The following is a 27,412-nucleotide window of genomic DNA, read 5'->3' as shown; positions in this document are numbered from 1 at the left end:
TCTTCAAAAATGCCTGTCAAAACAATGTTTGTCATATAATTTGTGCATTTGTCATTCATGCATATCAGAATATATATTATGTAATATATATTACTTTAACTGGTGTGGTAAGTAGTTCTATGAGTCTGGTTTGTATCACTGCTTTCTAAAGTCTCCCAGTGCGGGATACTCATGCTGTAAACCAAGTATTAAATTATGTTACTAGTAAAAACTAAGAGTCCTATTAGTGGGAATAGAAAAGACCAGGTTAAGGCAGACAAACAAGCCAAATGTCAAGCACAGAGAGATAATGACAGCAGAGGAGAGCAAAGAGTTAAGTGAATGGAAGCCACAGCATATCAAGGCCAACCCATCTCATCCCAACAGTCCTAAGAGCAGCGAAGGAGGAGGTTTCCTCCTCAGTGCTCCTCTCTTCCCCAAAGAGAGATCATCCAACCACAGACAGCCCCTCAAAACTCATTAGTAATGTCAACTGAGCTTCATGCAGAAACCTCTGGACCTCAAGAGACTCCAAAACACAGTTCCTGTTGACTAATAAAGGAGCACAGATGGGACACGAGAGAAGAACATTAACTTTAGGACAAAGTTCCTTCAGCACAACCTGAAGAGGATAAAATGATCTGAGAGTGAAAGGTGTGCTGTTCTGTTTCAGCTGGAGAGACATCATGTTGTCTGCACAAGGAATTATTGTTTTTTACTTTTTCCACGGTGTAATAACAGCCTCAGCGCTGGTAAGTTGACTACATTCATAATATTTAAATTGTTTAATTATTGAACAGTTATTCACTGATGGGGTTTGTCAGGGGAAAATATTTTACTCCTGGTTTGCTGCTATTTCTCTGCTGCTTTACTGTTAACATAAATGAGGTCAAATAAGTGCAATTTAAACCCAGATATTGAATTTTCTTGATGATTTCTACTAATGTAAGCTTTTTCAAAGCAAACTTTACTTAAAAGGGCTAATAATGATCTTAAACGGATTGGAGCAGTAGATAAATTCTTAGTCTCACTTGCGTCTTGTGTCCTAAATTTAAACTTTTCACACAGCAGCAGCATATCTTACACTTTATTATGACCCTGAGTCAGACATGACACATCCGCACTGCTGCAGTTTGGGCCAAAGTTAGAAAATTTCATGTATCTGTGATCCGCTTTGATGCTTTGAATTAGATTTATTTAATGCTTCAGGAAACATGCCAGACATTCAGCAGCAAGACTGAGATGACAGTGTCTTCTTAGTTAACTGATGGGGTGATAAGGAATAAGTTTTCCAGCAGTCCTGCTGAGGAAAATAAAAAGTATTCTAACCCACCTCCATTCCTCTATTTTGAGTGAATCTCGCATCAAACCATGAGACAACTGAGACAAATTATAAAAAAGCTCATAAGAAATTTAATTGAGTAGAAAAATACTTCTTTTCATATAAAAAGTGGATATATTAATATAGTTCTTCTCGAGGCAGAGAAAAAAAACTTCACATCACAGCAGCACAAGAACCATCCCTCTCCTTTATCAGAAGTCACCTGTGGTCTGCTTTACCTCACAAACCATAATCAGCTTTGACCCTTTTAACCTTTCGCTGACTGAAGCATGCTAACAGTGACCGTAAGTGCCCTTCTTCATCTCTGGATCTCCCCCGTGTCCATCCTGAGTGTTGATCTCGGACAGGATAACAGGATCATGGAGGTGGGAGGCTAAGGCAGTTTAAACAGTTTGTGTCGGGAGAAAAACAAAAAAGCTCCCCTTCTGTATTAAGAGGCCCAGATAACTTCTCTGTTAGATCCAATCCACTCAACAGTGAAGGGTTTGAACTACACAGGATGCCTGGATATGCTAAACCAGGGGTCTCAAACCTACAGCTCCCAGAGCCACACGCGGCCCTTTTATCAATCTCCAGTGGCTCCCTGTGACATAAAAAGTAAATGAATATTTAAACATATAAGATGTATTTTAAACATTTTAATTATTTATTTATCAAGTTTCTTCCCATTCCCAGTTTTAAAAATGTGTTGCTTATAAGATTAACACATTTTAAAAGCCCCCTATAGTCTGTGTTGCCACCTGGTGCCTTAGCTTCTTAATGTTGCTTTTTCTTAATTTCAGTTATGTGGTTCAGAACCAAGCACTGATGAGGACACATAAGCAGCTAGTCTTGAGTTCTCCAATGCAAAAAATTAAACATAATCTTGAAAATAGAGCGATTTACAGCGTGTCAGTGCTACCGGCTCACCTGTGCGCTCGATCAGGAGCAAAAAGGCAAGAAATGAAAGTGCAGTGAAATTGTGGAAAGATATTTCTAGAAGAAGCCGGATGTTGTTGCATTTACAGGTCTGAGGGTTGATTGACTTGTGTAGCTGAACCTTTGAAATTCATTTGCACAACTACAGCTATTACCAACAATGGTATTCATAACTTTATAGTCTGTGTTTCAAAGTTGGTCCATACATGATATGATAGACCGTTTTTCCTCCACTTTACATTGTTCTGCTTAGTCATTATATTGCAAAAGTAACATCTAATAAAGTTTTATAAATCAATTTTTCTTTTTTTTCAGATCTATCATTTCCTAAAATCACTGAAATAAAATTTGAAAAACAAGTCAAAGTACCAAATCCTCAGAGTTACACGTTGTTAAAGATTTCAATTATTTACCATTAGTATTAGTATTACTTCTGTTTACCAATTATTATCTATTAGCAATGTTGATAACAGGATTTCTCACCTTTATTATAAAGCAGACATATGTTTTGCATCTTTATACACTCAAAAAATATTTATGCCCAAAATGGTAACTTTAAGTAATTAATCTTGTTAAATAAGCACAATGTTTAAATGATTATTTATCTGAATAAATAAACCTCCGATTTTCTATATTTACTCAAAGGGTTGCTTGACAGTAAACATTAATCAAACCTCTACAGCGAATGATCGCTGCTCAGCGTCCAGCGTTACTAGAAACAAACATTTAGCCAGCTGCAGTTTATTTCACTGTAACGTTGTATTCATTTACCTACATGGTAATTTATAAATCAACTAAATCGTTTTCTTTAGCATGTGAGAGTCAGTACTCACCTCTTTTATTCAAGCCAAAGTCCACTGAATGACAGTAAAAATTACTTATATGGTTTTTTTGTTTTTTAATTTCTATACTAGATTTCTTTTCTTCTTTATTTTGTTTTTCAATGTTTCATATTATTAGTTTGTACTTCTTGCTGATCCCTGTGCTGCTGTAATTACGGGATTAATACAGTCTGTCCGTCTATATGACTTCCAGGCCATTTGATTCACTACAAGGCCCTTAAAGCATCAATTAAAAAAACTGAATTTTAAAGGAGAAAAAAAGGACTTTCGATAATTTGAAGAGGTGGCAGTTTGCTTTGTTTGTTTCTCTTCCTTTGCAAATCTTCTGTCTGCTCCGCTGCTCCCCTCTGCCAAACCGTTCTCATGCTCTGCTAGTTTTGATGCTCAGTCGTGAAATGCACCCGGGAACACAAAGCTGCTTGTGCTGACCGGTTCACACAAGCATGGCCCCCGAGGATGAGATCCCTGTGTGGCCAGCGGCAGCCCAGCTGCTGTGAATAAAGGGCCTGGCGGGCCATCATCACATACCGCACTCTCACACAACTATTTCACAACACCTGGAGGCAGCACATCAGATCTTTGGGAGAGGTTGTGGTTGATGAATCACTTCAGAGAGAGTTTCATGAGGATCATCTCAGAACGATGCATAGATGGGTTATATGGCCCTTCAGTATAAATAAATGACATGATTTATGCTGATCATTATGTATTAATCTTGTTTTCTATTGTTTACCATTGAAATGACATATATGCAATAATGTATCTATACGTAGTATTACTGAGAACTTGGTGGGCGTGTCTTCATAATTCATGTGATGCTTTTTTGTTCCTTTTCTTACAGATTGACTCTGATGATGTCATCACACGGGATGAGCAGATCTACCTTCTGATTGGTGCTCATGCCAGATGTGAAAGGAGCATCAAGGCACAAATGCCCCTCATTAAAGGTTTGGGGACTTCTTTTTAAACACTATACAGAGTGCCTCTTTATGGAACTGCTTTCCCCCCGGTTTTGAATACTTTCTATGACTTTGTGAGCCTCCAGTTAGAAATAAAAAGCAGTCAACACTGGAAGTATGTCTGACTTTTAATATTTCAAAGAAGGTCCTGTCAAATAAGAGCCTTTTTTTAACAGGCGGTCAGTGAGTGCACGTCCAAACACACAATTAGATCAACTGTTTATTGCATCACTTGTTTATTTAGGATCAGATGCAACACCCAGTCCAATATCCTGCTTTCCAATATCTCTTTTATTACACAGCGAGGCATTTTTAATTTGGAAATGCGATGGAGAAGCTGATGCTTGATAAGCTGATTCAATGCGGTATTATTAAATATTACAAATCTTCTCAGGAAATGTGACTCAAGCTTTAAGTGTTACATTTTTATTGATTTACCAATCTTGAGGAAGCATTGGAAGCAAGTATGTTTATGCATCAGCTCATTTACAATTTTACCTCCAATATTGAAGGAAATCTATATATGGAGTGCTAAAAGTGCCATAAAAAGACAATAATGGACTTATATGATGTATTATTACAGGTAAAAGCAGCCAAATGTGATTTAAAGAAGTTTAAATTAGCTAAACTTTGTCTGGTAGCAGCATTAAAATCCTATTTAGTATTTCGGTAACTTAATGATGTAACATTATGGTCATGTAAAAAAGATTAATAGGTATATGGGTATACTTTTGTGTTTATATGTATTTTTTCTGTTTATGTTTATTTCAAATGCACCAGTTATACTCCCCTTAACTGTGTATCACATATATACCCTTACAGTGGTATTAAATAGGGGTGGGGTGAAAAATCGACACAGCATAGTATTGTAATCTGTTGTGTGGCAATACTGCAGAGCTGTATTGAATTGTTTCACATAAAAGGGAGCTTTCCTTCCCACTGTCGCCAAGTGCTTGCTTGTAGAAGTCATGTGATTGTTGGGGTTTTCTCTGGCTTTACCTTACAATATAAAGCACCTTGAGGTGACTAACTTTGAGGAAATAATTAACAGTTTAAAAAAAAGGTGATGAATTGGAATATAATATATTGCAGTATATTGCAAAAAGATACAAATTGCAATACACTGATGTTGTGGGTTGTTCTGTGATTTTCACCTCTGATATTAAACATGGAGAGGTTTTAGATAATGAGGGCAGCTCATGTATAAGTTATCCTTGTGAGTCAAGGAGGGGCCTGTTTCAGATAAAATATGAACTGAAGTTTAAATCACTGAGGATTATTTTAAGTTTTGAATCATGCAAAGCTACTCAAGAGCAGTCTACGAATAAAAGTACAGCGTTAGGTGGCACAATGTGTGAACTATACACAGATCTATCAGCTTGCTAACACTTTTTTCACACCATTGTTGAAGATGGCGACTGCACCCCAGAGTGGGATGGGATCATCTGCTGGCCACAGAGCACAGCAGGTCAGCTGGTCTCAGTTCAGTGCCCGGAGTACATCTATGACTTCAACCACAGAGGTAGCAGAGCTCCAGAGATACTAGCATCTGATCATCTACACAGTATAAAAAGCATCCTTCAACCTCAATAACCAGGAAGCAGTAGTTTTGAGAAAAATGCAACTGAAAAGTATAAAATCAAAGATTTCCTTATTCAAAAAATTTATCATTATGTCCTGCCCTCCCATGGACAGGGCGAGCCTACCGTCAGTGTGATGTGTCAGGCAACTGGGAGCAGGTGGCAAGCATCAACCGCACTTGGGCAAACTACAGCGAATGCACCAGATACCTGACCTTCAATCACAGAAGCCACGAGGAGGTGTGTGCATTTGATCCAGTGCTGGGTTGAATTAATCTGTTTGTGCACGTTTATCTAACAGCAGAAAAGAGACAGAACTTCTTTAGAAGACAGTACAACAACAGCCATATTCTTTTTTTGTTTTGTTTTGTTTTTTTAGCTCTTTCAGTATTGCAACTTTATTACGCCCAGGTTACAAATGATCTTTTACAAGGTTTTATGTTACAATACATCGTTTCTTTTTTACATCAAGTTTTTGCTAGTATTTTTAGATTCGAAATTTTCTCTATAAGGGATAGCCACACTCCCCCTATGCTAGTCTTTGTGTCAAATCTCTATGTTTATAGCTTTGATGGTTCACTAAAGATTCTTGTGGTAATGTGTAAGTGTGCATTTGCATCTTTACATGACAGAATATGTGTAAACCGGCCATATTCTTACAAAATACTCTAGGCCTGTCTTCAAAAGACCTTTTCCCTCCAGTGTGCTAATTGTGCTGAAGATACAAAATTACCAATGTGTTCAAATCTGTTCAGTCACTTCTGTTTCCAGATATGAAAAGATGTTTTGCTGTGTTTCAGAAGGTGTTTGAGCGACTCCATCTCATGTACACCATCGGCTACTCCATTTCTCTCGCATCCCTGCTGGTGGCAGTCTTCATTCTCTGCTACTTCAAGTAAGAAGAAAACAGCTTACGAGCTTTGATCCATAAACCTGTAACCGAACAGCATCTCCGGACTTCAGTCTGTTGCATCCAAAGACGTCTTCCTCTCTTTCAGGCGTCTCCACTGCACACGCAATTACATCCACGTTCACCTCTTCACCTCCTTCATCTGTCGAGCGGTCAGCATCTTTGTGAAGGACGCTGTGCTTTACTCCATATCTGATGGCAGTGAAGCTGAGCCCAACTTTACAGGACAGAAGCCCCATATGGTAAATTGTAACGTCGCATTATTTCTTATCACCAGTTATTCAGTTTTGTTCATTTTTTAAATACTTCATTGTGATCAAGACTATCGGCTGTATGGCAGTCAGCACAGTAGCGGTAGTTCACAATGGCATGGCCTGTTTGCAAAGCTAAACAAACCATATTTGCACATAAGCACTCAAAACACCTCGCTCATATAAGAACTTTTTTTCTACACTTATCTAACATTCATACTCCGATGGATGCATCAGAGAGCACCGTGGGCTTAGTATCTTGCCTAAGGATGCTGGGTCTCTGACAGAGTGTTTTGAGTTTGTTTTGGTCTTGGGATTCTTTCTTTTGGAATGAAGAGATTTTCATTAGTTTTCTGCATTAGTTACTTTTGAGTTCAGTTTTCCTAGTGCCTCTGAGTTTTTAGTATTTATACTTCCAGTTTCTTGTTTTTATCATGTGAATGCCTCTTTCCTGTCCAGTCTGTCCTAGTCTCATCTCTCATCTCTGTTTTCTTACTCTTACTCTTTCTTTCTGGTTATGTCACCGTGTTCGTCTGGTCTCTCTGTGTTTTGTCTTCATGGCTGTCTACAGTTTTTGTCTTGTCTATTTAATAACTTTGTAATCCTGTCTCTGTGTGCTCTCCATTTGTCTCCCCAGCCTGTCATGTCTCCTTTTGAGTTTATCCCGAGTCCCAGTGTCAAGTTCACATGCCTTAGTCTGAGTCTCAGTGTGTGTGTGTGTGTGTGTGTGTGTGTGTGTGTGTGTGTGTGTGCGTGTGTGTGTGCGTGTTACTTCCTGTTTTATTTTGATAGTCCTCTGTCTCATATGTGTTATGTTGAGTTATGACGTCCTTGTCTTGTTAGTTATGATTCTGTTCCCATGCGTTTCCACGTCCCTAAATTACACTCGTGTGTATTATTTGTCTGCATCTTCCTCTGTTCTTCATCACGTTCTCCTTCACTTTATGTGTGATCTCAATCAGTCACTTTTATCAGTTTCTACTCTGCCTAGTCATTGTTTATCTTTTGTTTCCTCCACCTTAATAAAGTTGACATTTTGAGTTTAAATCCATCTGATCAGTCCTGCATCTGGGTCCACTTCATGTTCGCCACACACTCATTACATGACAGTTACAGCACATTTCTCATTTCTTCATCCACAACAGGAATCCACCGCCCACACCTGCTGTAATGGACTGAGATCTGGTGATTTGTGCCAAATTCTGACCCTACCACCACCTGCCCTACTTTTGTAGCAGCAGAAACCGAGACTAATCAGACCACACAACGTTTCAGCCTCAGTTTCATGTTCTTAGCTGACAGAAGTGCGGTGATCTTTTCTGGTGCCATAGCCCAAGGTTCAACACGTGCCTTAAGAGATGCTGTTCTGCATACTTTAGTTCCCAGAGAACTGACCCTCAGTAGAAACTCAGAGATGGTAGTGTGGGAAATTCCCAGTAGATCAGCAGTTTCTGAAAAACTCAAACCAGCCTGTCTGGGACCAACAACCATGCCACATTCAGCTGCTCAATTTGAACTTCAGCAGGTCGCCTTGACCATGTCTACATCGTGCACTGAGTTCTCTCGTGAGATTGTCTGATTAGATTTTCGCATTAACAAGCAGGTGAACAGGTATACCTAACAAAGTGATCAGTGAATGTATTATCACAAGTTTTACTCATATTTTCTGTTTTTGTCATTAGGCTGGCTGTAAAGCAGCTGTTACTCTCTTCCTGTACTTCCTGGCAACAAATCATTACTGGATCCTGGTGGAGGGGTTGTACCTCCATAGTCTCATCTTCATGGCCTTCCTGTCTGACAAGAACTACCTGTGGGCCCTCACCATCACTGGCTGGGGTAAGTGACACTGGGGCAGGTGACACTTTGGACTAATGCCAGTTTTTCTAATAGTCCCATGTGCTCGTCATAGGTGTTCCAGCTGTGTTTGTGTCCATTTGGGTCAGCGCACGAGCTTCACTGGCAGACACTCAGTGAGTCATGTGATCCATTTATCTTATGTTTACGTTACACTCCTACAACAAATGCTCCCTGAAATAGATTCATGGCTCTTTCCAGATGCTGGGATCTCAGTGCCGGAAACTTGAAATGGATCTATCAAGTCCCTATTCTGGCTGCGATTGTTGTAAGAAAAGGGGATTTAAATCAGAAGAGCATTAAAGACTGATATTCTGAGTATATTGTTTTAAATCTGGATTTCGGTTTCTTTCCCTGCAGGTGAATTTTCTCTTGTTCATTAACATCATTCGTGTACTGGCCTCTAAACTGTGGGAAACCAACACGGGCAAACTGGACCCCCGACAGCAGTACAGGTAACCCTCCAAGGAAAATAGTGGATGTTTTTAATCTCTGGACTTTAAGCTCCCATCTGTCTGACAAGAAACATCAATGAAATAAACTCTTTGTTCTGCAGGAAGCTACTCAAGTCCACATTAGTCCTCATGCCTTTGTTTGGAGTTCACTACATGGTGTTCATGGCTCTTCCCTACACTGAGGTCACTGGGCTGCTGTGGCAGGTGCAGATGCATTACGAGATGTTCTTCAACTCTTCCCAGGTCAGGACACATTTATAAAAACAAGCACTGCATGCAATTATATGCTGTAAGCTCAACTGCAATGATAATGAAAGCTGATTCTTTTGAATAAAATCTCATATCTTTGCAGGGGTTTTTTGTGGCGTTTATCTACTGTTTCTGCAATGGTGAGGTAATAAAGCTACAATACAGAATCGACTCATATTTATATATATTTTTTTATCTGGTAAACAAAATAAAGGAACTAAAATTAAATAAATCTTGTTCCCAGGTGCAAACCGAGGTAAAGAAGGCTTGGTTAAGACGTAGCCTGGTGCTAGACCTCAAGCAGAAAGCGAGGATCACCAGCAGCGGCGGAGGCAGCTGTTACTACGGCGGCATGATGTCACATACCACCACCCACAGCGTGTGCCTGTCTGCTGCCAATCCCAGAGCTCTGTCCTTTGCTGGAGGGGTGGTTGGCTCAGGTGGAGCCTCTGGTTCTGGGGTCAGACCCCCACTGCCACGTCAAGTTTCCACAACTCCCCCCCACCATCATACCAACCTACGTATTTACACTTCGACTGACAGCGAGGCCTCAGGCCCCCAGCAGGAGCTGGGTGTGTGGAAACCAGAAGGTGCTGAGTCAGGAGGTTTTACCAGAGAAGCCAAAGCCAACAAAGGAGATGATGACCGCAAAAGCCACAGAGAAGAAGATCTAATCAGCTCCTTATCTCCCAAAGAGCTGGAGACCATCTTGTGATTGCTGCTACTTTGAAATATCACGGCAAGCTACATGTTTTCTCAATTAGGAGCACTGCTTTATGTTTTGTTATGTGTGTTTAGATGAGGATTTTGAGAAATAGGGGAATCCAAAGGCATCTTAATTTGGTGAAAGGGTGCTGAAAGACTTTAGTTACTATAGAAAAGCAAATCTGGGGACTAAAGCTGGGAAGTTTTTAATGGCTCAGAGCCACATACAGTAGAAAGAAATGCATGCATCCAATCCAATTCTTGCTTGTAATATGGCTAATCAGAGTTTGCTTGTTATATTTATAGTGGTAAGTGTCATGGTTGTGTGATAAAAATAATGATAATAATACAATACTGGTCTCGATTTCAGGGTTGCAACATCATAGTATGACATAAGCTGTCACGGTACAGTCGAGCATCCTTTCATAGGCTACCATTAGTGACTGGACCACAATTTAAGAACTCTAAATCTAAATTCTCATGTCATAAAGACAGATGTTTTTGTGTGTGGATGTGTTGTGGATTTTTCAAGCTGATGTGAACGGAGAAATCCTAAACTAAAGAATTCAGAGAAGTCAAAGGACAGACCTGGATGTATAAATAGGGAGAATTTTTTCTCCCTCTTCTCGTCTTTCCTGTGTTGCATTTTTCACACTGACCTCCTTGTTCAAACTGCACTTCCTACAGCCCTTCCCTGCCTAAATGTACACCTCCACATATCAGCCACACATTAATGAGGGTGTGAACGCTTTTTACAATCCAAATGTCACAATGAGATTAGATTTAAAGGCACCTAGACAGCATGTCTGGACTTATTTTCATGTTTGTCGCTGTCCAGGTTTGCAGACCTATTTATCAGTCTGACAGGACCCTGAAGGCTGATGCGTGAACCTCTCGCCCCATGCAGGCAAAACTCCAACTCCTTCTTTCGTGTAACCTCTGCCCTGAACGCCCTCACAACACTGTCCAGAATTTCACACACTCCCCTCAATCTTTGACTCACAGACAGAGGCACCTGAGCCATTTGGAGACCTGGAGCAGGAGTGACAAACCTCTAAGCCACAATCCACCGGCATTCGCAGAGAAACAGACAGAAAACCATGCCTGTACATATTTTAGATGCCCATTAAAAGAGAATCATGTTCTGTGTTTATGATGTGTAAATTTAACACTTGTATTTTAAGAAGTGTTTTGGGGAGTATTTTAAATAAACTGTACAGCAGTAATGGAAGTGACTTATGGATTTTAATTATCTGGCAGTGGCAGTGAAACATAACTGGAAGCTAAGGAATAGCTGCATAAAGAAAAAAATGACCAAACACAGAGAAAAACAAGAAATATTTAATTGAATTCAAGAAATAAATAATTGAAACATGGTCTAGTTCATTTACATAATGCCAAATCACAAATGTTGCCTCAAGATGCTTTACATTGTAGGGTTAAGACCCCCTACAATGAGATAACTCCGTTTCACCAAGCACTTGGCAACAGAGGGAAGGAAAAGCTCCCTTTTAACAGGAAGAAACTTCCAGCACAAAAATGCTGAGGGAGAGGAAGCTATCTGCCACGAGCAATTGGGGGTGAGGGGAGGGAGAGAAGACAAAAGACAAGCTGTGGTTGAAATATCTGATATGATAATAAAGCGATTATGGAGGATACTAGAATAAAGTCTCTGCTGAAAAGGTGATTTTGGGACACTGAGGGGAGTGGACAGCATGAAAAGAACATCCGACTCATTTAAGACATAAGAAATGTGCTTATTGTTTACAGTGAAACATAGTCTGCCATAGCCTTCAAGTACATTATTTCCAATATTATAAAGCTCTATTGTGTCATAAATATATATAATCCCAGTCAGTGGCATGTCCAAGATTTTTATTCCTCAGCCATACAATTTTATGGATTTAGACTTTTTACTTCAGTAAAAGTTATAAAGTCACATAGATTTATTCTGCACAAGTTGTATAATCAAAAATATATTCAGAGTAAGAGAAAATTTTCTCATGATGTAGAACGGCATTTTTAGAATCATTATATACATGCTGGATCATTCATTTAGGCTATGCTTATGATTTTATTCATAACTAATGAATTTTAAATGAACTTTTCACACATTTTGTGTTGTCAGACATGTGGAGCAGACACAGATCTGTGTCTTAGTCCAGGACCAAAAGCTCCCAACCCCCACCCACCAACCAACCTGTGGTTGCTACCAGCTGTCGTTTCATTCGAGCAGAAAAGGTTTGGGGCCAACGTGTCTGCACCACTGCTGTGCTGACACTAAATCAGCTGAAAACACGAGCACTTTCCTCTAATAGCAAGAGCAGGGAAATGACGGGAGGATGTTGATTGGAAATTACGAGAGGAGGAAGTGAGCCAGCACGGTGACCGCAGTGGTGGTGATGATATCAGGTTTATTGTGCTACAAAGCTTTTACCAGGAACAGTTATTAAACAAGAAAAGAAAGAAATTTCAGTCTCAAATACATCCAACACAATCTTCCCTTTTTTTTTTTCTTTTTTTTTTTTTTTTCTTCAGTGGCATTACTGTACAGTATGGAGTGCATAATGTTGAAGCTCCAGTAGTGGAGGTGAGGTGTCTATGACGTGTTCAGCAGTCTGATGGCCTGGTGGAAGAAGCTGTCTCTCAGTCTGCTGGTACGGGACCGGATGCTGCAGAACCTCCTTCCTTTTTTTTTTTTTTTTGGCCTGTCCCGTTTGGCTCTTTTGCCATCAGAATTGTTGTCTAAAGGCAAAGAAAGATGCCCAACGGATTTACTTTACCAAACTGACCATCCCAGCCTTGCCGTAATCCAACACAATCTTTAAACAATGCATTAAATAAAAGGTCCAAGCACATCTCTTATTCTATATCTATTTATAATAATATAGAAAATTATCATTTATTATTGATGCATAAATTAAACATACAGAAAAAACGAAATAAACTTTCAACGTGTATAAAATGTGTCATATGTTCAAAATAAAAATTGATAAATTTAATGATTGTATTACTTTCCATACACAGTCTTAACAAATAATTATAATAAAAATGTGCATTTCAATCACTATAGCAAATGAAATTTCCAAAATTGAGATAGAGCATTTGCTATCTTAAAGAGATAAAAATGATGAGGATTTTGAACAATACATATATTGCAAATATAAATATTAAATATTAAATGTCTATTTTAGGGTTTTTTTGTAAAATATAAATTTGTGAGCACAAAACCAAACAAACAAATAAATAATCCCTGGTCTTTATATATTATATTAAGCTCTCAAAGAAACTGCGTGTCGCTGGAGCCGGTGACGTAATTCGGTCCGCACGACACGAAACGATCCAATGACGGCATGATGAAGTCAGAAAAGTGGGCGGAGACAGAAAGAGGGGGCTCGAGCAGACACAATTCAGTCCCGTGAGCAGGTCACAGAAGTAAACATAAAAACAAAGCCCACGCTCCGCGCGCTCTGGTGTGTCTAATGTGTCGAGCAGTTTCCTCCGTCGTCTCACAAAGTGCCGCCGCTGTCTGTCAGCGGCTTTGACGCGGGCCGCCAGCATCCTCTCCGGCATCCACAAGTGAATGAGGAGGGCCGGTGGCCCACAGGGAGGGGTCGTTTGCTTCCAGGGCTGCCTACTCCTGGATGGAGCAGGCAGCGATGGCCATGGGAGATGTCTCGAAAAAAGCATCGACTAGGAACCTCGCGGTGGAGAGGAAAAACCTCCTCACGGTCTGCAGGTGAGTGCATTATCCAACACGCCTTATGTTGTATATGGTGATGGACATTTTTAATGCCCTCAGTGCTGCATCAGACAGTGGCCTCTCTGTGTGACTTTTATCTTTGTCAGTGCAATTTTTATCCCAGTGCTGATGGTGTGGTCGCTATGACGACACCCTTCCTGGAGCAAGGACTAGCTGGCACCCTAGGGACTTAAGGCAGGATGGCAGTATAAGATCTTTACATAAAGTCCTGCTTGGATTTTGTGATTTTGGATAGAGATTTGTTCTTCAGTAGGCTCAAACACTGACCTGACGGTGCAGGCACATAATGATCTCTAACGATTATGGTTATGTAAAGGGACAGAGCATTTAGCCTGTAAGTCAGCAGGCATGCTTCCACTTCATCCAGCAGTAGTTGTGCTATCATTCAGCTCAGTCATGCATCAGCTTCAACGTAGATAGACATCCACAGCCCACAGCACATTTAAAGCTGCTGTGACTTAAATTTGGATTTTCCCAATGCATAAAATATTTTATATAATCTAAAAGGGGTCAGTTGCCAAGGTGGACATAGGAGTGTTAGCTCACTTCAGCTCCACTGCATATTGTAGCTTCTTATATGTAAATTGAGAGCATTAAAGTCAGTAAAAAAAGGTTTTAAAAAAAAGTAAGTAAGCAGGACCTCTGTGAGCCAATGACAGGTGAATCTAGGTCAGGTCCCCGCCCTGCTGTTTGTAATACACAGGAAATGCAGGGATTGTGCTCGTTTTGAGGATAGTCAGCCATTTATTATCCAGTTGATGCAGCTGAATGAGGCATTGTTGCCTTTGGAACAATGGGGAGTGAAATCACTTGCCTCAGTGGCTTGTGATAAGATAAGCATTGTTTATAGATGTGAACGTGGCCAGTAAAACATAAAGATGGTGACTCTGCAAAACATGACCAGTATTTAGCCATAATATTTTCTCTCTGTTTGCAGGAGATGGTTAATTTCCTTCTCACGGCTCACTGCATATCTTACCGTCACTGGACAAATAGTATTTGACAGGTGTTCTTGTAGAAAATAGTCCTGCTGAATTATTTAGTGTCCAGGAAAACATTTAGTGGTCACTGCTGAAGAAATAATGGTGCTTAAAATAAACTGAAAATTCTTTGCCTGTGAGCTTTTATATCATTTGTGGGTGTATATTGCTGAAAATATACACCCACAAATGCACAGTGCTGGGAAAAATATTTCACTACTTCCTGATTTCTTTTCTTTTTTTTTAATATTAGACAAAGATAACTTAAAAAATACAAAGTGAAATTCTGAATGATGATTTCCTTTTATTAAGGTAAAAAAATGCTGTCAATTTTCAGGACATAGCTTAGCCCTATGTGAAAGTGTAATTGTGAACCTGGTTAAATCATGCATTTACTGTGATTATCCACATTTTTTGGAAAGCTGAGTTCAGTTTCGCTCACCATTGCAAGGTCTGATTACTGCATGACATGGTGAATCAAGAAATAACCTAAATATAAACATAAACCAGTCTGACAAATGGAAGCAGGCCAAAAGACCTCCACAAGCAACCTTGCCACAATCTAAAGAAACTCATGAACAGATCAGAAACAAAGTCGATGTCAGGTCACAAAAGAACCCAGAACAACAGCTAAAGAACTTCAGGTCTCACTTGCTCCAGTTTAGGTCAGAGTTTATGATTCAACAATAAAAGAGCGACAGGGCAAACATGGCATCCATGGGAGAGTTCAAGGAGAAACCAAAACTAAGGCTCGTCTCACAAAACATCTTGATGATCCCCAAGACTTTTGTGGAAACATTCTGTGAGTAGGGCTGCCACGATTTGTCGACTAGTCACGATTACGTCGACTATCAAAATCGTCGACGACTGATTTAATAGTCGACGCGTCGTTTGAAGCTTTGTAAGATCCCAAAAGACGCAGGAATAAGTAGCAGGATTTAAGAGTGTAATAACGGACTGAAACAGAAGATGGCAGCACTGCATGCACAAGGATGCCAGCTGCCGTTAAACCCCGAAGAAGAAGCAGCTGTGTCCCAGAAATCATAGCGCGGCCCAGCTTAGTTTCCAACAATGGCGGCAGCTAGTTAGTTTTAATATTACTCTTATTATTCTTTCTGGGTCAGAAAATAAACGTTTAACGTATTTTCAGGCGAGAATGTAGCTGTGTAAACCTCAAATATCGGCTCAGTTTATCAGGACACCACATATTTTCAAAAGCGCTCCGACGTTTTCGGAGACGTCTGTTACCCACCAGCTCGATAGCTAGCCGGGGGCTAGGTCACTAGCGCGGTGAGAACACCGGACTCCCGGCAAATTGTTTTCTAACCCACCGCCGTCTTTCGCTACTCAGGTTAAATATATATGAGTCACTTAGATAAATTAAAAATGTTGTTGTTTGGCTTTTTTATTTTTTGTATTTTATTTGTTCCTGAGTAAATCAGTTTGTCTGAGATTAAAGTTATAGTTTTTACACAGCTGAATAAACGTCAAGCAGACAGCTGATTATCAGAAGTGTGAGATGCTGGAGAATATACTCCGTTGTCCTGTTATATTTTAGATAGCAAGGAGTTCATTAAACTTCACCGAAACAATCTGCAAATTTCATTAAAATTGAATAAACTATCATCTTGTCTTTATTTTTAGTTAGCACCTTAAACACTTAAAGCTGTAAGCTAATGATAGTTATATAAGAGCAGATGCTGCTGGTGCAATAAGCTGTAGTTTTACGTCCAGTGGATGATGATCTGATTAGTCGACTAATCGCATAAATAATCGGTGACTAGTCGACTATCAAAATAATCGTTTGTGGCAGCCCTATCTGTGAGATAAAAGTTTAACTTTTTGGAAGGTTTGGGTCCTGTTACATCTGCTGTGAAACTAACATAGCCTTTCATGAAAAGAGTACATCGTAACAAGAGCCAAGCATGGTGGTGGTAGCGTGATGGTCTGGGGATGCTTTGCTGCTTCAGGCTTGCTGTAATTGATGGAACCATGAATTCTGCTCTCTACCAGAAAATCCTGAAAGAGAATGTCTGAATGACTCAAAAACAAAACAAAACAAAACAAGAAGAAAAAAAGGAGGTTTTTGGAGTGGTCTAAAATAATCCAGACTTAAATTTCAGATGCTTTGGCATGACCTTAAACAGACCTTTGATGCTGGAAATACGTCCACAGCGATGTGAAATACTCATTTCCTGATATCACAAACTTATGCTGTTTGTGTCATGGTCCGGAGTCTGTGGACTCCTTGTTTATGTTTAAATTTATTAATATTCTGTGGTTTTGTTTATTTTGGGTTGTTTGTGATTATCCCTAGTGTTGTGTGTCCTCTGTGCTCTCCTGTTCCATGTTTCAAGTTCCTATGTTCTGTCTCCTAGTCTGTTAGGTTTGCCTGTTTAGAGATTTATCGGTGTCTTTCCTGTTTTATTGTGAAGGTCCATGTCTCTTGTCAGTGTTTCTAGTTTTGCTTCCCCTTGTCTTGTTATGTCTAATTAATCCCAGCTGTGTCTCCCTCCTGTCTCCCATTCCCTGATTGCCCTGTGTGTATTTAAGCCCTGTGTTTTCTCGTGTGCGTTGCTGGATCGTCTGTGTATTGAAGGCCGATTACGTCACAGCCAGGCGATGAGGGCTGTCCCAATTCAAGGGCCGCTCCAAATGAGGCCCCGAAATCCGTCCTTCATTTTCCTGGATATGAAGGATGGGTCAGGTGTATCCTTCGTGGCCCAACCTATCCCAGAATTCATAGCGCAGCCCAGCCAATTCCAGTTTCCAACAATGGCGGCTTAGTTTTAATATTACTCTTTCTGGGTCACAAAATAAACTTTTAAGATATTTTCAGGCAAGAATGTAGCTGTGTAAACTTCAAATATCTGCTCGGTTTATCAAGACATCACATATTTGCAAAAGGGCTCTGACGTTTTCACAGATGTCTGTTACCCACTAGAGCCGTCGAGAACACCGAACTCCCGCCACATTTTCAGACCCTGCGTGGTCTTTCGCTACTCAGGTTAAACATATAAGTCACTTAGATAATGTAAAAATACTATTGTTTGGCTTTTTTCAGTGTTTTATTTGTTCCTTAGTAAATCGTTTTGGCTGAGATTAAAGTTATACTTTTCATGCAGCTAAATAAACGTCAAACAGAAAACTGATTAAACAGAAACGTGAGATGGTTGAGAATTTACTCCAATGTTCTGTTATATTTGAGGGAGCAAGGAGCAGACAGCTGAGTTTATTCAACTCCACCGAGACAGCTGGTGACGCAAATCTGAAGGCTAGACCGTCCCATTTCACAGCCTCGCACTTCCAGACTTCGAAGGACCCGGCCCACGTAGACCATGATGGCCGGGTTCTTCGAAGGCTGTGGCCTAGGAGTTGGGACACAGCTACTGTTATGCTAATGCTAGTTGATGTTATTAATATCGTTAATGCTAATTAGCATTAGCAACAAAAAGCAGCTTGCTAATATCTGTAATATCTTGTTCCCTTGAGTTTTAATAACCCTCTATTTTCTCCAAAGTCTTTGTTTTTACAGTGTAATGAAATAAGAAACAAGCTCAATGTACAAGAATCAAAATTAAAACAGGATAATAGGGTAAAGTGGATTAAAGTAGTTGCATGCCATGGAGACTAGATGACGCGCATAAGTGACCAGTGACTCAGCTAAAAGTTTTCCCCATACATCACCACAGTTATCAATATTTACAGCCAAAATTTAAAAGTAGGATATTTATGAAATTATGGATAAAATCTTGCCAAATGATTTATGATTATTATCATTATTGAGTTATGTCTCTCTGAACTAATTTTATTTGTTCAAATCTTCAACACATACAAAAGTTAAAGGGTTTTCACAGGAAGATCCTGGAAGTCAGGAATGTATTACGGGAGACTTATGTCATCAGCTGAAATTATCTAGTACAAAGGAAGTTGTTGGAGTTTCCTGAAAGTGCTCGATGAACATATTCCTCACAGTAAAAGGATGACATCAGACTGAAGTGTAGAAATGAGACTCTGCAGGAAATGGAAGGTACATTGTCAGAGATCACATAATTACATCCACACTCAAATGGGATGGAGATACGCTTGTACAATTTCAAATAGTTGAACTCTGTGCTCTAACCCTGATTATAATTATGGGAAATCAGATTAGTAATGGTTGATTGATTGATGACGCAGTCCTGATACTATAACCTAAGGAATATTGCGGGAATTCGATCAATATTGAGTTTTAGTGACACTCTGACTATTTTGCTTTTTATGCTTTTATTTCCTCTTTGTTAGACTACTGTACTGGTCTTTTAACAGATATCAATCAGAAAGCATGAAATAGACTTCAGACTATGCAAAATCAGCTGCCAGATTGTTACCAGAACCTTGAAAACTGAACACATCTTACCCCAGTGTTGATGACTCTACACTGGCTGTGCATTTCTCTAGGAATTGATTTTAAGATTTTACTTATTACATTTAAAGTCCTTCATTGCCCAGCATCAAAATATACAGTCAAACTGCAGTTCTTCTACCAACCAGTGCTCAGCTGAGATCCTTGGTCTGAAACCCATTAACAGTTCCCACCTCACATGTAAAGACACAAGTCGATTGAGCGTTTGAATGTTTGCTGTTGGGGCTCCTCGATTGTGGAATGACCTGCCTGAGAAAATTCAGCTCACCTCATTAGTGTCTTCTTTTAAGATTCACCTTATTTTATTTTGATGTTAAGTCTTGTGTTTTAATTGATATGTAAATTCCATCCATCGATCTATCCATTTTCTTCCACTTATCCGGGGCCGGGTTGCAGGGCCAGCAAACTAAGCAGAGAAGCCTGGACCTCCCTCTTCCCGGCCACCTCCTCTAGCTTGTCTAGTAGAACACCAAGGCGTTCCCAGGCCAGCCAAGAGATGTAATCTCTCTAGCATATCTACCCCAGGGTCTCCTCCTGGTGGGACATGCCCAGAACACCTCACCTTGGAGGCACCCAGGAAGCATCCTTGTCAGATGCCTACACCTACACTGGCTCCTTTTGATGTGGAGGAGTAGCAGCTTTACCCATCCCAGATGGCTAAACTTCTCACCCTATCTCTAAGGAAGAGGGCAACCACCCTTCAGTGAAAGCTCATTTCCACAACTTTTATCTGTGATCTCATTCTTTCGGTCACTACCCAGAGGTCATGACCAGGTGAGGGTGGGGACATAGGTCGACCAGTAAATCGAGAGCTGCTTTTTTACGCTCAGCTCTCTTTTCACCACTACGGACCAGTACAGTGTCCGCTGATATGTTCATTGTTTTGTATAATCTCCTCCTTGTTTGTTCTGTTATTCTGTGTTTCTGGGAAGTACTCTGTAACTCTAGTTTTGATAAGTGCTGTAAAAATAAACTATTATTAAGCTGTATCATACATAATTACTTTATGCCCTGCCCTAACAAGCTAACACCACCCAGATATTTTGCTTTTATGAGTTTCATTGACCTTTGTTAATTGTACAGTACAGATTACAGCATGAGTTTTGAACAAGGAAACCTAGGATATTTATGGAGACAAGTTATCTCTCTTATCTGCCATGGTCACAGAATACATTTAGACCCTTGTGTACAAAACCTAACTTGTACATTAGCTTGTGGTATATCTGAAAGATTACGTGTTGACAGAATAGGACAACGTGGAGTATTTTGTTCAGTAAGGTCAGTCTGACACCGAGATCAGAGTCTTAAAATGTTCCCATTGTTGCCATTTTACCATTCACTGATCACACAAGTACATCACATTTATGACACCGGATCCAAAAATTCACATAACAACATATATATTTAACCATTTTTCTTCAAATATAGAAAGTAACTTTCTTACACATTAAATTGTTATCATACAGAGACAAGAGTTCAGCTTCCTATAAAAACAGCACAGAGCTCTGTAGTCTGGGGAGAATTGTGTGATTTTTCAGTGCTTACTATTTACTCTATATTCTGCCAAATTAAGCAAGCAATTTGGCAGAAGATAGAGCGATTCCACAGTCTTATCATCTCCTGTTTTCTCTACACTGATCCAAGGATCCATCCCGTGTCATCTGGAACAGCCATCACAAATTTTTGAACACAGAAAAATAAACGTAGAGCGCAATACTGTACATAATCTGCTCATGTACATTCTTTAAATCTGTGCATATTCCTGTAATTTGTGTTTTTATGATATTAGAAATCATGTAAGAAAATGAATAGTCATTCTAATTGTAGTCATTAAAAATGTTCAGTCTGTTTTTTAGGGTTAAACCTAAGAGCTAACTAAATGTATCACAGTGGCAGAACACTGTGTTCTTTCGCGACTGCATCCTTAAACAGACTTGTGTGGTTTATCAAGTGTGATTCACAAATGTTTAGCAATAGTTTGATGTACGACATGTTCTGCCTACTGTAAACTGAAACGAAGACAGCGGTAACCCATCAGCGTTTTTCCTGACTAATCTTTTCCCTCTATGCTTGAATAAGTGCTCGAATAAGTGCTCTCCTCGCTCCTCTCCACCACACACAGGTTTTCAGTTAAGACCCTGCTGGAGAAATACACGGCCGAGCCCATCGATGATTCATCAGAAGAGTTTGTCAATTTCGCCGCCATCCTTGAACACATCCTCAGCCACCGTTTCAAAGGTACTAAACTGAGGAGATAACATACTGGGACTTAACGTCCTGTTGAATCAAGGCTCTTACAGTGTTTACTGAAACTTTTCTGTCCTGTTTAGCAGCTTCGGCAAGCAGAACCATGTTGTTTTATTATTCGCAGTAATATATGTGTAGTGTAACAACGTGTTTTTCAGTGCTTACTAAAACTAACGCACTTCACATGCTTGTTGTGTCAGGCTCTAGTAGCTGGTTCGATGGTCAGAGGAGTTACTGGGACTACATCCGCCTGGCTTGTGCTAAAGTCCCCAACAGCTGCATTAGCAGCATTGAGAGCATGGAAAACATCAGCACCTCACGAGCCAAGGCAAGACCATCATACGATGACAAAAAAATTACAAATAAAAGAATATGTAGATTTATTGGGACTAATTTAGAAGTCATTTTTGTGACTCTCCAGACTAATTTCTTTAGCTTTGGTGTTCCTTTCAGGTCCGAGCCTGGATGAGAGTAGCTCTGATGGAGAAGAGGCTATCTGAATACATCGCCACTGCTCTGAGGGACAGCAGGACAACCAAGTTAGCACCTCTCTATATAATAAAAATCACTTGATCCTCGTACAAACATGTTCCCACCTAACTGCACTTGTCTTTGTGCTTTAGGAGGTTCTATGCAGAGGGAGCCATCATGTTAAGAGAAGAAGCTACAGTGCTAACAGGGATGCTAATAGGTCTTGGAGCTATAGACTTTAGGTGGGGCGTCCTGACTTTTAGATATCAGACTGATACTTTTAAAATCCTTATGCATGTATAAAGTTTCTAATTTCTGATTGGTTTGTCTCCCTCAGCTTCTGTTTAAAAGGGGAGGCCCTGGATGGGAAATCTCCTGCAGTGATTGACTATACTCCATACTTGAAATTTACACAAAGGTACACCAACCTTCATGTATTTCAGAAACACTTTGAAAGTTACAGAAACACCATTGCACAGCCCATTCAAAGTCAATAAGATACTGATACTGGCTGCTCGTGTCACAGCTATGATTACCTGAGCGATGACGATGATCGGCAGAGTGTTGACAGCAGCGCGAGTGACGACAGCGTCCCTGAACATCCTTACATCCCCCTGGTCACAGACGAGGAGAGCTGGAGCACAAAGTGTCGCAAGATGGAGCAGAGGTTCAAGATTGTCAATGCACAAAAGGTGGGCGGACAAACATGATGTGTTTCTGTCGCTGTTGCTTGATCTAAATCTAAGGTTAATAAATGCAGATAAATACGTTCATCGTTTCATGACTCTATTAATCTGTCAGTTAATAACAAAGATTATACTGCGGAATCGTTTCTACATTACTATGACCGTTCACAGATGGTTGATGTCTAATATGAGTATCCGAGGGTGAATGTGTTTTTTAAATTTTGGCTCAGTCTGAATGTGTGTTGTCAGGGTTACCTGGAGGAGCTTGTGCGTCTGCGTGAGTCACAGCTGAAGAACACAGAGATGGAGAACAAGAGGCTAAAGGCCCGGCTGGAGGAGCTGCAGACCCAGAGCCAACAGGAGAAAAGGGAACTAGAGGCCATTGTCTTGGAGCTTCAGGAGCAACTGTGAGTGAAACACACAGATGGCTAGCATGTTTAAGCAAATAGCTTTAACACAATGCCAGCTTAACTGATGAACACTCTTCACTGCAGAGTACCGTGGACTGTGTTTGCTTTTCAGTGGTTCTATTGTTGGGACTTATGTTTTACCCTCACATGTCTCAGGACAAGCTTGATTCCGTGTGACTCCAACCACTTGGCGAAAAACCTCTCAATCCCACTTGTCAACCAGTGGCCAACGCTCGAGCCGTTCGACAGCCAAGAGGACTTGAAGCTGTTTCGCAGGTTTGCTACAGGCAGCATGGTTACTTTGTCTCGTTGTTGCAATTTGACTATATGCACAAACTCTGTAATAACAATAATATACACCAGCCAGTCGCATTTTTAAGTTACACCTTGCTAATACTGGCTGGGACTCCCTTTTGTCTTCAGAACTGCTTCAGTTCTTCACAGCATGGAATCAAAAAGTCCATCTGCTTCAAGGTTAGACACGTTGTTCACTTTTTCAGACCATTCTCCTAAACTCTACAGATGAGGAAATACATTAGAGGACGATATTCAAATGTCTATCGTTCCATGTTATAGGCTATCGTTTATTTGTTTTAATTGACGGTTTGCAATAGTCACCATGGCAACACAGAAGGACTAACCAAAACAAATCGAGGAGCTCATTCCTAAACAGGCAGCTACTTCTGTAGCTGCAACAACAGATACGTGGACGAGCCGAACAACATTCCTGTATGCGCTTAACGGTGCGCTTCCTCCGAGACTGGACACTCTGCAGTAGATGTTTGCAGACATGCTGGTTTCCATACAGGAACAGCAGTGATACCCGGTGGCCTCAGGGAAGCTCTTGCGTGACTCTGAGGTCATCTAGTTAGTATCGCTATTGGATAATACTGCGTACAGCCCATATTTATTTCATTTTTAATTATTTGATTTAAATGTGAAAAATAAATAGTACTCTTGGTGGACAGATTATATAAACTATTCACTAAATTTACAGAAAATGCACTATATTGTGGTATATATCATCAGTTGTGTGGGAAAATCCCAGCAGATCAGCAGTTTATGAAATACTCTGGCATCAGGTGTGCCACGTTCAAAGTTTGACCTCCCAGCCCATTGTTCCCTTAGTGGGCTGGTTTCAGTCATTATGAAAATGTACTCTTTATAAGATTGGGGAAACCTGCAGTCAGCTGAGACTGAAGAAGTCACTTTATGAGTGACGAAACGTTTCTCCCACTGAAAACGCTACGTCCAGATGAACAGAATCGACCTTTGGAGACGTTCAAAGTAATTTAAATCACCTTTCTTTCTCATTCTTATTCTCAGTTTGAACTTCAGCACATTGTTTTCATCATGTGTACATGCTTAATTGCACTCACTTGCTGCCATTTGACTGGTTTATAAAATAATTGTGTTGATTAGCAGTGCACCTAATGAAGTGGCTGGTGGGTGTATAATATTGTTCAATCAAAGATCAGACAGCACTTAGCAGTTTGTGTAAATCACAAGCAAAAATCAAATGGCGTAGTTATGTCCATGTAAACCTGTATAGAAAACATTTTAATTTTTTAATTCAAAATTTGAACCTGGTTTGAGCCATATATAAATATTTGCCTTGTTTTCTCTTTCAGGAGGAGTTTTCCAAGCACAGAGCTGCTGTCAGTGGAGGTCAGCCTGGATTCTGACTCTCAGAGGACTCATGGGAAACAGAATGGGAGGGCCTGGTGCACAGGTGACAACTCAGACACACAAGCGATGAAACATGTGTGTACAGTTAAACTGACCCTCCCGTTATATGTTTGTCCCACCCTCCCAGAAAAGGACTACACCCCCTCCATGATGGGCCTGTGTGGGTCCTTGGCGTCCTTCCCAAGCTGCAAATCTCTGACTAGCCTGAAGTCCAGCGAGTGCCTGGTCAACATCAGCACAGAGAACAGTCCTGCCCTCTCTCCCAGCTAGGGGGCACCAAAGAAACACTGCCAAGAAACATTAAGACGCTCCGGCGTGAAAATAAAACGACTGTTCTCGGTGGGCGGACAGATGCTTGACAGACTTGAGTCCCTTTACTTTTAAAACCCAGCACTCTCTCAGCTTACACCTGTTGTGGAAGAGCAGCCTGCACGCTCTCTGGGCCTGTGCAGCCAAGATACAGGAGCAAGCTGCCGCACTGCCTCATGGCCTCCTACAGCGTCATTGCCTTTCATTGTCGTGACATCATTAAGCCTCCTGCACTGTAAAGCAGCTGGTTTAAGTCTGACCCTCCTTCACTTACAGTCACCCATCTGAACCGGTCACCTTCATCGAAGCTCGCTGTAGGGTCGTTCTGTGTGTCGCTGTCCTTTTGTCTGTGTCTTATCGATCTGTCAGCCTATCTTACTCTGCCTGTTGAATAACACTGACAAGATGGGTGAGCTGCTATATCCTTATGGAGAAACAGCCCTATTATATACTGTTACAGGAGCATGAAAAGATTTTAGAACAGAAGCTTTTAATGTGGCGAGTCAGATGGTTTATGATGAAGATTATTTAAAAAAATAAATAACAGAAGCTACTTTATGATATTAAAATCAATGACAGTTTAGACCTTATTCAATCATACGCTAGGTTAGACACACAGGCTACAGAGGATTGTGGAGATGCCACAGTGTGAACATTTAAAAAAAAACAGAAATCTGTTGCATACAAACGCAGAGTTTATTGTGACTATGCAGAATGAGTGTTGTCCTTGTCTTTTTCTACAAACCTAGCTTGATAGAATAGTTTGAGCAGGAGAGAAATAGTGAATGTGCAACATGCGTATGCCATTTTTTTTTCTTTCTGTGAGCTTTCCTTTTCTGTTACAGTTACGTCCACGACATACTCACCTGTGTCAGTCACACATGTGTAAATTGCTTTTTAATGCGGCGTTTTTGAGAGTTGGGAAACGTTTAAAACTGCAATAAAACTGCCTTTTTTTGAAACATTAAATGTGCTTATGTATTTAATGGATATACCATCAGCATATCTACCGCTTCGATCCAGGCTGAAATCGCTCAGTTCCTATCCTATGAGAATAGTTCCTCTAAGCACTACAGCTAATCCTCAGGGATGCTTTCTGTTGCGCCACCAGCAGGTCAGAGTTTTAAATGGCGAGTGAAGAATCTATAATCTATTAGATGGACTGTCATAGCATTTTGTACAGACATTAATCAAGGTGCTGGGGTTATCTACCACACTGTTGTACATTATCCCCTGATTTATATAATTACTAAGTACTTTTGCATGAATTGTTCTTTTAGCTTCTGAGTTCTCCCAAATATTTTGTAGCACCATAAGGTTGACAAATCTGATCTCTGATAAAATTTGGACATCATGATATCGTGTTACCTAGACTTTCCTGCACATATTGTCCATGATCTGACTGCACTTAGACTACACCTATCCAGTGACATGTTGATTTTGGCATAATGGGTTGTTTTAATACTCAGACACAAATGGGGAAAAAGAACATACATATCATAAAAAAGAATCTGGTCCTTAGCAGGTCTTAAAATTGGGTATATACAACCTCATGTTAAACCCACAGCAGGTTACTAGCAATAACAAAAAACTTTTTTCAATGAAAATTAAGGAAAACAAATCTTTTTTTCACAGTCAGTCGCTCCCCAATCTCAACAACAGACCAATGACCATTTCACTGCAACCAATCAAAAGCACACTAAGTGATCAGACACCATTAATGAGTTCCACACCTAATTAGTTTTACTGTAGCCCATGAAAAACAGAGACCAGGCTGAATAAAATCAATAGGATTTGTAACAAGGAAGCAAGCATATATTCAAGAAATGGACAGACAAACAAAAAAGACAAAAAGAACAAAAAAAAAAATGCCCGGTCCATCCCAAAGGAAGCAACCATTGTCCATACAGGCTCACTTGCCAGGATGGACCACTCAAAAAAAACCCAACAAATCAAAACAATACCCCATGCCTGGAACAGCTAGTGGATCACTGCTGCTCTGGTAAATCAATCTACGCCCTTGGCACCTTCACTTCCAAAGGTGCACAGGTTAGTGTTCCTCCACCTGCACACCTGATCCCGACTCACAAAACACATCTGTAACCCCCTGTAGTTGCTTGAATATATGCACAAAACTTCTAATTAAGGCACCTCCTCTGTTTTCCTTCAATACCAGCTGTCACACACAGGTAAACAACTGAAATGCAAAATCAATGTGAAAAACTGAATACACCCTCATGAGTTACCTGCTTTCCACAGGAATTAAGAGGGTAGGTGGCTGCTAATTAATTGCACTTCACTAACTCATCAGCAGTGTGAGCACCTCTACTGCAGTTTGCTGGTCATGAGCATTCAGGCTGTGGACGTGCCGACAAATTCACCTCTTGGTCAGAGAAACTGGAAAAAAC

At 40.3% G+C, this 27,412-nt stretch overlaps 2 protein-coding genes across 7 annotated transcripts; both read left to right on the top strand.

Moving 5' to 3' along the window:
- The first annotated feature begins 370 nt into the window (after window positions 1-370).
- Window positions 371-11,270, top strand: pth3r (parathyroid hormone 3 receptor). 3 transcript variants are annotated; one of them, XM_026163007.2, is made up of 13 exons: window positions 371-731; window positions 3,923-4,028; window positions 5,452-5,562; window positions 5,736-5,860; window positions 6,424-6,515; window positions 6,619-6,772; window positions 8,464-8,617; window positions 8,691-8,751; window positions 8,837-8,903; window positions 8,996-9,090; window positions 9,192-9,333; window positions 9,443-9,484; window positions 9,584-11,270. In XM_026163007.2, exons 1-13 carry the CDS (start codon window positions 666-668, stop codon window positions 10,052-10,054), a joined length of 1,686 nt encoding a protein of 561 aa, XP_026018792.2. In that variant the 5' UTR covers window positions 371-665; the 3' UTR covers window positions 10,055-11,270. The 3 variants fall into 3 exon arrangements, with proteins under 3 accessions (XP_026018792.2, XP_026018791.2, XP_080161231.1); XM_026163006.2 differs by having other exon boundaries at window positions 6,421-6,515; XM_080305105.1 differs by having other exon boundaries at window positions 6,421-6,515; window positions 9,443-9,479; window positions 9,584-9,756.
- A 2,129-nt stretch (window positions 11,271-13,399) lies between these two features.
- rundc3ab (RUN domain containing 3Ab) lies at window positions 13,400-25,973 on the top strand. Of its 4 annotated transcripts, XM_026163013.2 has the most exons (12): window positions 13,402-13,783; window positions 21,315-21,430; window positions 21,640-21,767; window positions 21,893-21,978; window positions 22,063-22,152; window positions 22,248-22,328; window positions 22,437-22,602; window positions 22,846-23,003; window positions 23,163-23,282; window positions 23,430-23,480; window positions 24,638-24,738; window positions 24,823-25,973. In XM_026163013.2, the coding sequence occupies exons 1-12, from the start codon at window positions 13,689-13,691 to the stop codon at window positions 24,963-24,965; spliced, it is 1,335 nt and encodes a 444-aa protein (XP_026018798.1). In that variant the 5' UTR covers window positions 13,402-13,688; the 3' UTR covers window positions 24,966-25,973. The 4 variants fall into 4 exon arrangements, with proteins under 4 accessions (XP_080161232.1, XP_026018798.1, XP_026018796.1 ...); XM_080305106.1 differs by having other exon boundaries at window positions 13,400-13,783; window positions 24,638-25,973; XM_026163012.2 differs by lacking the exon at window positions 23,430-23,480 and having other exon boundaries at window positions 13,403-13,783.
- Window positions 25,974-27,412: the final 1,439 nt, after the last annotated feature.

This window comes from Astatotilapia calliptera, chromosome 8, assembly GCF_964374335.1.
Source record: "Astatotilapia calliptera chromosome 8, fAstCal68.1, whole genome shotgun sequence".
In the NCBI taxonomy this organism is placed as follows: Eukaryota; Metazoa; Chordata; class Actinopteri; order Cichliformes; family Cichlidae; genus Astatotilapia; species Astatotilapia calliptera.
Note: the sequence above shows the minus strand (reverse complement) of the source record. Positions and strands in the feature narration are given on the sequence as shown.

Coding starts and splice junctions, on each gene's coding strand:
- pth3r (XM_026163006.2), top strand. CDS start 666: ATGTTGTCTGCACAAGGAATTATTGTTTTTTACTTTTTCCACGGTGTA. Junction 6,773..8,463: donor CAGGACAGAAGCCCCATATG/GTAAATTGTAAC, acceptor TTTTGTCATTAG/GCTGGCTGTAAAGCAGCTGT. Junction 8,618..8,690: donor CCTCACCATCACTGGCTGGG/GTAAGTGACACT, acceptor TGCTCGTCATAG/GTGTTCCAGCTGTGTTTGTG.
- rundc3ab (XM_080305106.1), top strand. CDS start 13,689: ATGGAGCAGGCAGCGATGGCCATGGGAGATGTCTCGAAAAAAGCATCG. Junction 22,153..22,247: donor CTTGGAGCTATAGACTTTAG/GTGGGGCGTCCT, acceptor TGTCTCCCTCAG/CTTCTGTTTAAAAGGGGAGG. Junction 23,481..24,637: donor AAAAGTCCATCTGCTTCAAG/GTTAGACACGTT, acceptor TTTCTCTTTCAG/GAGGAGTTTTCCAAGCACAG.